Source organism: Octodon degus, unplaced genomic scaffold (assembly GCF_000260255.1).
Source record: "Octodon degus isolate 3935 unplaced genomic scaffold, OctDeg1.0 scaffold00019, whole genome shotgun sequence".
Taxonomy (NCBI): domain Eukaryota; kingdom Metazoa; phylum Chordata; class Mammalia; order Rodentia; family Octodontidae; genus Octodon; species Octodon degus.
The window spans coordinates 6,109,695-6,119,407 of NW_004524595.1; the positions used below are offsets into that span (position 1 = coordinate 6,109,695).

Here is a 9,713-nt window from a genome sequence, read left to right on the forward strand (position 1 = left end):
GCACCGCGGTGGAGTACTCGTCCGGGTCGAAGCGCTCGCGGCAGTAGGAGGCGCTGTCGCGCACCAGGCGCTCGACGCGCGGGTCCCCGGCCAGCAGGCCCTGCGGCAGCGCGAAGCGCGGCGTATCGGTGAGCAGCAGGAAGTGCAGCGGAGCAGGGCCCTCGCGGCGGAGCGCCAGCCCCAGCACCACGGTCTTGGAGATGATGCTGACCAGCTTGTAGCAATGGCCCTCCCGCACCGGGTGCAGGTCGTAGGGGTTGCGCGGCGGCCGGCTGGGCACCAGTACGTTCACCGGCAGCCGCACGCGCTCGATGATGGCGCGTACAGTGTGTTCACCCTCCTGCATCTGCAGCTCCAGTGGGCTGCGCGTGCTGAAGCGGCCCTGGCACTGGAAGGGCAGGCTCAGGCTCTCGTTGGTGCGGTGGTTCATGCAGATGAGGCAGGGCATCTTGCCTTTCACAGGCCTGGTGCCCCCGCCGCTGCCCACCGTCCCCGCGCCCCCAGGGCCGCTGCCACCCACTCCAGCCAGTGCCCCGGCTCGGCCCAGCTTGCGCAGCAGCGTGGTAAAGCGAGAGCGCTCCTTGGTCGTCTTGGCGCACAGTATCTCCGCCTGGCCCATGAGTGTGAGCTCGTCGCCCGCATGCAGCGTGAAATTGTACACTTCGCTGTCCTCGCTGAACTCACCCGACACCACCTGGGGAGCCCAGACACTGTGAGACCTTAGCAAGGGTCCCAAGAAAGCCACACGCCAGGCCCAAGTGGACAGCCCTCCTGGAGAGGCTACCTTGTCCTGTGCAAACTTACAGTCTGCCTGCAAGACCCTTAGTTACCTCCTGTGACAACTAAAAAACAAGAGTTGCTATGAGATTATACTGTGAGTACAGGGAGGGACTTTGAGAGCATTCAGTAAATGGCAGTTTTATCACATCATCTTTACCAACTGGGTAGTACAAATGCTCCACCCATCCATGAAGGCGACTATGAAGAGAACTGGAACAATGGCTAAAGAAAAGGGTTTGTACACAAAGGGTCTGTGTACAGCCACACCACACCCACACCCGGGAACACCTGGGCAGCTATCGCACTAGGACAGGCCACCCCGAAAGGTCTCCAATCCAAGTCAGGGCTGACCCTTCACACGCCACCCCTGCCCAGGGTCCCACTCTGTTCTTCTGATATGGCCAAAGTGTTTCAGAAGCTCTCCCTCCTGACCCTGAAGTAAACCCTGCAGTCAGAGTTGGGCTGCCCCTGAGAGAAGGGGGTATGGGAACACCACACCTGGTGCCACAAGGACTGACCTTAACACTGAAGGTGATGGCTTCCATCACAAAGATGCGGTCTGGAAAGACGCTGGCCACCTCCTCCACGCTGCTGAAGTACCTCACTGGCTCCCGCACATCCCGGGCCTGCTCCAGGAGCTTGAACTTCCCTGCACGGGGGGACTTGGGCTGCTGGGTCAGGCCTGGCTGCATTGGAGAGCCCCGGTTGCCCCTGCTTCTTGGTTCCCTCATCGCAGCCAGTCCCTCTGGAACCCAGGTTTGCAGAGGGTAGGGGTGCATTGTAGGAGGCAGGTGAACAGGGAGCTGGCCATCTGGCTCAAGCCACAGGGAGAATTGAGCAACTGGAGCCCAGCAGAGAGCTTGTGGCTGTGGGACAAAGCCACAGCTACCTGCCAAAGGACCCAGCTGCAGACCAGTCCCAGCACTGGGACACACCTCAGGCCTCAGTTTAAGCATCTGTATGGCATCAGGGATGGTTCTGACTAGCGTGATCCAAGTCTGCCTTCTGACTCACCGTGACCCTAGACAAGCCCCTTCCCTTCTCTGGGCATCTGGCTCTTCCTCTGAGGATACTGAAACAGATGACCTGGGCCCATCTTGGCTGCAGCCTCCTGCACGTGTACCTTGATCCACACTGATGCAAAACAGGGGCCAGCCCCAGACCTTGGAGACCACTCTGACTCTATCTCTGTTCCCAGGTCCTGCTCTGGTCCAGCACTCAATCCCGCTGCGCCACTGAGATGAAGTTGCATTGCCAATGGCTTGGCAAGTGCCGTCCTAAGTTGTGGGGCAGGCTGTGTCCTGGCTGACTTAGCAGCTGTCCCAGAAGACACAAACTTTAAAGAAACAATGCTAATTCATGAAGCTGATACCTGTACAGACTGTCTCACCCACTAGCGACTGTCTCACCCACTAGCCACACACCTTTTCTGTGCTCACCCACAAGAGCACAAAGACAGGCTGTGAGGTTGTCTACTTTAGGAAGGGCCTTGGATAGGTGAGAGAACAACAGATGGAGAGCAAGTTGTCCTTTCTGCTTCTATAACCCCTTGGTTCTCCCTTCAGTTTTAGTTCACTCATTTATTTGCTGCCCCAAAATTTATGCTGTACCCACTGGCTTTGTCAGCCAATACCAGGCCCCCCAGAGGGCACAACTCTATAAAACAGCATATGCCCCAGAAAATGCAGGCATGCTGGGAGACTGTGAGTTCCCAAAGGTGGCAGGGTTGCCAGGTGCTAGTATTCACAGCAAAAGAACTGGAGGAAACAGTTGTCCAGCAGACTGAGGGGATCCCTCAGCTGTACCTTAAGAAGGTCTTTACAGAATGGGCAGTCTTCATGGCAGAAATGACCAGAGCAATGACGAGACACAAAAGCCAATCACTCGCCCCACGTCATGTATGACAGGAGAGGGAATAGGAGTGGGAATACACAGCCACCATGCCTGGGAAGGCCCTGAGTGTAGCACTAATGCAGCAGAGCTTAATTCTGTAAGTGAGATCCACTGGAGGAGTTTGAACAAGAAAATACCATGACCCAGGCTGAATTCTCTTAAGATACCTGGGAGACAGGCAAGTACACAATCCAGTACCGAGTTCTAGAGAAGAGTCAGGGAAGAGCAAAAAACAAACATGCCATTTAGTAGGGAGGCTCCTGGGACTCAGGACTGGGGGAACTGCAGAGGGCGGGCCAAAGCGGGGAAGAAGGGCCACGCAGTCAGCTCTCTCCTCAGAAGGAGGTGGTGGAGGACAGATCCTGGGAAGCCACCGGAGGGACCTGCAGGAGCAGGCGGTGCTCTGCAGACAGTGCCACCAGCATGGGTCCACAGCTGAGTAAGCCCTGGTCCCAGTAACACACCAGCGCGTGGCAGCTTGGGGCAGCAAAGAAAGAGCTGAGGAATCTAAACCTTGGGCATTTGCATCCCAGGAAAACCTCTACAATGTGCTCCTAGCATGCATGCACGCACGCACACATATTCTGTACACAATACGAAGAGGAGTGTTGCTAGAGCCCCAAAGCCCAGCCAGAAACCCACAGAAAGTCGGCCGGGGACGGGTATGAAGAACACACAGCAGAGGGCCACAACGGCAGGGAGAGGGTAGGCATCCACAGCGCAGAGGATGAGCACCCAGAACAGGCTGGGAAAGGCCCACCCTCGTCCTCTCCCTGAACAGATGACACTTCCTGTGCCACAGCCAAGAGGGACTTTTCTGAAGTTTCACAGGGCCCAAATGAGGGGAGCAGTCAGAAACAGAAGATCCACCTGCGCCTAAAAGCTGAGCAGCCCCTTCCCCATATCCACAGCCCCCTAAATCATGAGCAGCCACACAGAGAACCATCGCTGCCCCCTGTGGGGAGACGCGAGCAGACTCAGGGCTGGAGCCTGCGGAGGATGTGGCAGGCAAGATCGATGTAACCATAGCACCCAGCACCGCCCCTGGCTGCCCAGTGCCGGTCATTACAGATGGGAGGAAGGAAGGGAGACCTCCGGGGATCCATGCTCTGGCCACTGGAAGCCTTCTCCTCCCCCTGTAGCTTCCTCCCCTGCCTTCCTCCATGTCCTGAAATCATTCTAGTGACTGTGCTACCCTGCTGTGCCCTGCCCTTCCCCACCCTGACCACCAGAACATGCTCCTAAAGTGTATACACTTATTTTGTTGATACCAGGAAACTAACCCAAGGCCTTCACACTGAGCTACACGCCCCCCAACACTCTGTACTTTTTTTCACACAGGGTCTCAGTAAATCACTTTCTGCCCAGATTGGGCCCTGTGACTTTCTTGGGTGCAGGGATTAGAGGTGTGCACCTATACACCCAGCCAGCATGGCCTTTAGAGTCAGACAGACCATTCCAGCTCTGCCACCAGCCGGGTCTGTGATCTCAGGCAAATTAATCTCTCTGAGGCACAGTTTCCCATCTATAAAATGCACGCACACCATGCAGCTCCCGGGGCAGGGCACAAGACCAATGCTCTGGAACTGGCACTTAGCCTGGGGAAGACACTTAGCCCCTGGCCCCTTCTGCAGCCCCATCAGGGATTGTCCTAGCCAGGCCAGGTCTCCCTGGCTCCCGCAGCAACGGGCTGCAGCCTGGAGACACAGGTCACCCAGCAGCGCCCCCAGCCCCACCCCACTTCCTCTCCCCCACCAGGCAGGGCCATTATTAATTCATCGGAGCGCTGGGCTGGAGCCTGCACACAGGGCCTCCCAGAGAACCACTGCCGATGCCCTCCCCTCCCCCACACCGGCCACAGGGAGACTGCGCTCTGCAGGCCAGCTGTCTCCCACTGCCCTATGGTACACAGGCACATGGGGCCACCTAGAGACATGGAGAACAGGCACTGGGCTCACAGTTCTCTCCAGGACTTTGTGCTTTACCTCCCTAGAGTTTGAATAACATAACCAAAGTCACATTTCTTTCAGTGAACATTTTCCCCAAATTTTGCTTTTTTTTTTTAAATCCCAACCCTGAACCCATGCCAGATTCCAAGTTGGGACATTTCTAGCTCAAGCAGGCCCCCGCAGGGCTGCAGGTCGAGGTCAGGAAAGACCCCAGCAAAGGGGGCAGGGGATGAGAGGCACCCACTTATAGGGTTCAGGAGCCAAAGCCTGAGGAAAGCTTGGTCCTGCTGACTTGGGGAGGTCTGAGGCAGAGGGCAGTGGCATCTGGGAGGGAAGCATTCCTAGCCTTGGTGGGTTAGGGGTGGAAGCATCACACAGCAGTGAACACCACAAAGCTGCCAGGCATGGTGACACACACCTATAACCCTAACACTCTGGGAAGCGGAGGCAGGAAGTTCAAGCCCAGCCTGGACCATAATGGGATCCTGTCTCAAAAACCCAAACACTAGACTGGGCGTGATAGTCCATGCCTATAATCCCAGTGCTTGAGAGGCTAAAAATAGGAGGATACCTATGAGTCCAATCTGTGTAGTGAGACTCTATAGACCCTGTACTAAATAAAAATTAAAAATAAAAAATAAAACACTGATTAACCATCCAGCAGAAAAGTATAAAAACGAAGTATAAGAAGTAAAGCTATGTTGTTATGTTGAGCTGTAAGGGACTCAGGTCAACAACTTCTGACATTGCCAGTGAAGTGGAAGACCCAATACTATTATGGACTACTGAACTATTTTGGAATATTTTGCTGAGTTCACCTATAATATTTAAATGATAGAACTAAACAAAAAAGGGTATACAGATGAATGACCGTTTTGTATCTGTGTAGTCAAAATGGTTAGGATAGATATATAGCTACATTCTCTTAATTCAATGAATAGAGGGATTTGTTCTAATAGTGTTTGTAAATAGGTTATCATGTCTGCATCTTGTACAACAAATAAGCACTTGCAAGACAGTATGTAATATGTTAATTATTGGAACTGTCCTACCAATTTGATTTGAAACTGTCTCATTGCTATTTATTTCTCAATAAAATTATGGAAAAAAAAAAAAAAACACTGAACCTAGCTAACTTCCAAACCTCCTAGAGCATCAGTCCCAATTAAAGGAAAGGGGCAAGACTTTGGCTCACGGTACCTGTGAGGATGGGACAACAATGGCCAGCCCAGGGTCTAAAGAGCAGTAACACCAGACTCCTGTTACTCCCCTGCGAGGGACAACAGCTTTGACCCCCCAGCGTAGGGCAGCCGTCACCAGCCCAGCAGTTGGGACACCTAAATTCTGGCCCTTGTCCTGTCCTTACTCACTGTATGACCCTGGGCAGTTCGCTGCTATCCTTAGGCCTTAAGTATCCAAGATTTACTATTGAAACAAAATATTTTATATAAATATCATATATAGAACACAGAAAAGCTCATTAGAATAACATTTAAAAGCCTAAAACATTAACATTCACTTACAAACCCAATCAATGAAAACTGAGCTTAACACAAAAACCTGCAGGAAAAGAGTCAGAACTCAAAGGAACAGCCATAAATCAGCCTGAGATCCCCTTGTTTTCTGAAGTTGCTCCTTTCTTTGTGGACAGGGGGTATTGGAGATGGAATCCATGTGTCAGGCAAGTGCTCAACCTCTGAACAACACCCAATAGCCCCAGTTCTTTTTCTTCTCTGAAGTTTGGCTACAGAACACTGAGAAGAACCTGGCAGGAGACATTCTTTTTGCACAACAAAAGGGAACACATTGGAGGTTTTCAACTAGTAGCAAGATTTGATTTGTACTGATTTGAGGATGAGGGTCATTTTCATCATTACTTGGAAGTCTGTTCTAAGATAAAATGGAATCCAAGGCTTATAACCAGAGAGCCAGCTCACAAAAACCCAGACTCCATAGAAAAGAATGGAAATGCCTGGGCCCTACATCTAACCCTAACCAGCCCCCACCAGCCATGGCAAGGTGGTCACCAACAGCTTCCACTAAGTGTCTCCTCTGCATTTGGCTCAGCCCTTCCAACCTCCACCTCCATGGGCTTTATATCCCGTATCTGGGGCTGGGCATACCTGGATACTGCAGGGGGATGTCAATCTTGGGCCCGATGACATAATGGCCCTCCTCTAGCGTGTGAGCCGTCACTGTTGTCCACTGGCGGCAGGAGTGGATAAGCAGGATATCTCGCTCACTGACCCCTTCAGCGTACTCCCCTGAGAGAGGAAAGGTGAACAGAGGAGGAAGAAAAGGAAGAGGGAAGGTTAGAACAAGCAGGTTAAAAAAAATAGCTGGGTGAACTCATCTCCTCACCAAGACCCTGCCTGGGGACAGCTCTGTGCAACCACACTATCCCTGTCCAGGTTAGTGATACCCAAGGGACAGGCGGGCTGCCAGCTTCGGCCTTCTGGCTGTAAGTTAGGCTAGAGCCTCCTGAAGGCTCTAACTCCACATGTAGCCTCAACAACCAGCCCAGGCACGGCCCCCATTCATCATTAGGTCACACTGTCACCTGGCCCCAGCCCATGGCTGAGCTGGAGCTGGGGACTCACTGAGGAGGACAGAGGCTTAGGCTGGGGCCAGGGTCAGGGAGACATCACCAGGACTTGGGACCAAGAGGACTCACACCAGCAGGATCACTGGCCTCCAAATGAGGGCCCAGGATAGGCAAGAAGAGCCTTGTTGGGCAGCAGAGGGGGCTGCAAAGGGACTGTTCCTTGTGGGTCATGGCTGTGAGAGCGCCCCAGAGCCACAGAAGGTTCATCTCTGAATGACAGGACTTACCGAGTTAACTCCTGGCTCTCGCCTTCCTTCCCACCCAATGCCACAAGAAGCTTCCTGTGTTCAGGGAATCTCAAAGGACAGAACAGCCCAGATACCCCTAGATTTAGAAGGCAAGTAGGGAGCCCAGTCCAGGGAAAGCAGCACTGGGGAGAAGAGGTGTTGGGAGCTGGGAGGGGCCTGGGCCCAGCAGGCTCCAACCCCAGCAACAGTTTCCAGGGGAGCAGGAAGGGCAGCCCAGCTTCCAGCATAGGGTGCCTCCTGGCTGCAGCTGGCAGGGAGGGTGGGGGTGGAGAACACCTCATCCTCAGCTGTACAACTTCACATATCTTACAACCGGCTAAATCTCTGCCTGACAACCATACATGAAATGTCTTAGTCGGTGGGCTGGGGCTTCATGAAGTGTGTGCACATTGGAGGGGGCAGGGGGCTTCAAGGCTTGCAAGATGGGCTTGGTTCCCCCTGTGCATTGTGTGCCATTTGTGTGTGTGTGTGTGTGTGTGTGTGTGTGTGTGTGTGGTGTTTTGTCTGAGTATTCATTTCAGCTCCCCTCTTCCTAGGGCAGAGGAACCTTTTTCTAGAGCTTGCCTAAGCCTGGTCACTCTTCCACAGGGACACAGGTCAAAGCCACACCAACAGCCACAGACTATGATCACCAACAGATTGTCCATTACAACCCCATGGGAACAGGTGCTTGTCATCCACACTATATACAAGTCACTCTCATGGTCCCACTAAGAGGCCCCTCCTAAATGCACAGGCACATAGGAACTTTTAGGGGCACAGAATTCTGACCACACATCCAAACTCCCAATGGTGACCACGGCCATCACAAACAGCAGGGCCATCAAAAGATGGTTCCATACCTTTGTTAGGCAGGGGTGTCCTCCTTCAAGGAGCCACAGCTCAGTGGAAGACAAGAACCTGACTTTTGTAACTAGGAGCACAGCAGGAAACAAAACAGAAGGGCCCACGGTGTGAAGGGACCCCAAAGCAGCCCTAGGCAGGATGAAGAGCTCAGAAAAGACCCCTCCCCCCAGGGTGGGGAGAAGTCAAAGAAGACAGGAAGTAGCCAGGGGAAATCTAAAGGGGCATACCCCATTCACACAGGGATACAGTCTTGTGCCGACAAGGACAGTGTCAAGATCACTCAAGAACCATTCAGTGACGACCCCATGAGCTGGACTGCCTGCACTGCCGGGCACTTCTGCCCGAGGGCGGGTCTCGAAGCCCCCACTGAGCTTGCTCCCTGTGCCCACTCACTGCTGGGCTGGTAGGAAGACAAGCTGCCTTTCCCGGGAGAGGAGCGCCAGGAGCCCCATTAGCATTCAGGGAAGCGAGTGTGCCAACGCGGGCTAAACCCCTATTCTTCTCACACACAAAACCCCCGGTCTGGCTGCCAGCCCTGGCTCCCTCCCCTCCCCCCAGTCGGGCCTCCCCCTCCCCCAAACGGTCCCCTGCTCCAAACAGCCTCCGAGCGTCCCGTTGTCCTGTCCCCAAGCACGGTCCCATCAGCAGAGCAGCTGGGGCCCCGGACCCTGTGGAGAAGTGGGACGAGAGGTGGGGAAGAAGGGGTTCCTGGGGGCGCTCGGCTGCAGCGCCGCCCGCCCGCCCTCTGGCGAACATCCCCGCCGGCCGGGACGGAGGCCGACTCCCGGGGCGCCGAAGGAGGACGCGGGAAGAGCCCAAAGAGGGGCAGGCGTGGGGGGCAGAGGGGGAAAGTTGAGGTCTGATCCCAAGGGATGCGGCAGAACGGAGGTGAGAGGTGAGAGGTGGAGGACAAAGGGAGCGAGGGGGCGCGGCCGCTGGGGGCGAGGGCGGCGGGGAAGGCGAACCGACGGGGCGGGCGCGGACAACCAAGGACCAGCGAGCCTGACCCAGGCCTGTCCCCAGCTCCCATCCCCGTGCCCGTCCGCAGGGCCCCGGAGGACCCTGGGGGCCCGCGGTGTTCCGGGAAAGTGTTCGCCCGGGGAGTCCACCGGGCGGCGAGGTTCGCGGGGGCTGGTCCTCCTCCTGCTTCGCGGGCGCTTGCCCGATGAGCCCCGACTTCCCCGCGGAGTCTGGCCACCCCGATACCTGGCCCGAGACAGGCGAGCGTGGGCAGGCGGCAGCGGCTGACGATGAGGTCGAGAGGGAAGGCGCCCATGCTCCAGCGCAGGCCGGCCAGCCCTGCCGCCAGCTTCTCCATGGCATGGGCGCCCCGGGGCCGCCGTCCCGGGGCCCCGACGGCCAGTCCCGCGCGGCCGGGGCTCCGTGCCCGCC

The 9,713-nt window shown here is 55.3% G+C and overlaps 1 protein-coding gene across 1 annotated transcript in view; it reads right to left on the reverse strand.

Annotated features, from left to right (window-relative positions):
• Positions 1-9,639, reverse strand: part of Garem2 (GRB2 associated regulator of MAPK1 subtype 2) — a 12,442-nt gene extending 2,803 nt beyond the window's left edge. The window contains exons 1-4 of the mRNA XM_023711118.1: positions 9,528-9,639; positions 6,746-6,886; positions 1,299-1,429; positions 1-694 (exon numbers count right to left, since the gene is read on the reverse strand). The exon at positions 1-694 is cut by the window's left edge and continues 350 nt beyond it. Coding sequence (XP_023566886.1) covers positions 1-694; positions 1,299-1,429; positions 6,746-6,886; positions 9,528-9,639 — 1,078 coding nt within the window. The remainder of the gene's footprint in view (positions 695-1,298; positions 1,430-6,745; positions 6,887-9,527) is intronic.
• Between the last annotated feature and the right edge of the window lie 74 nt (positions 9,640-9,713).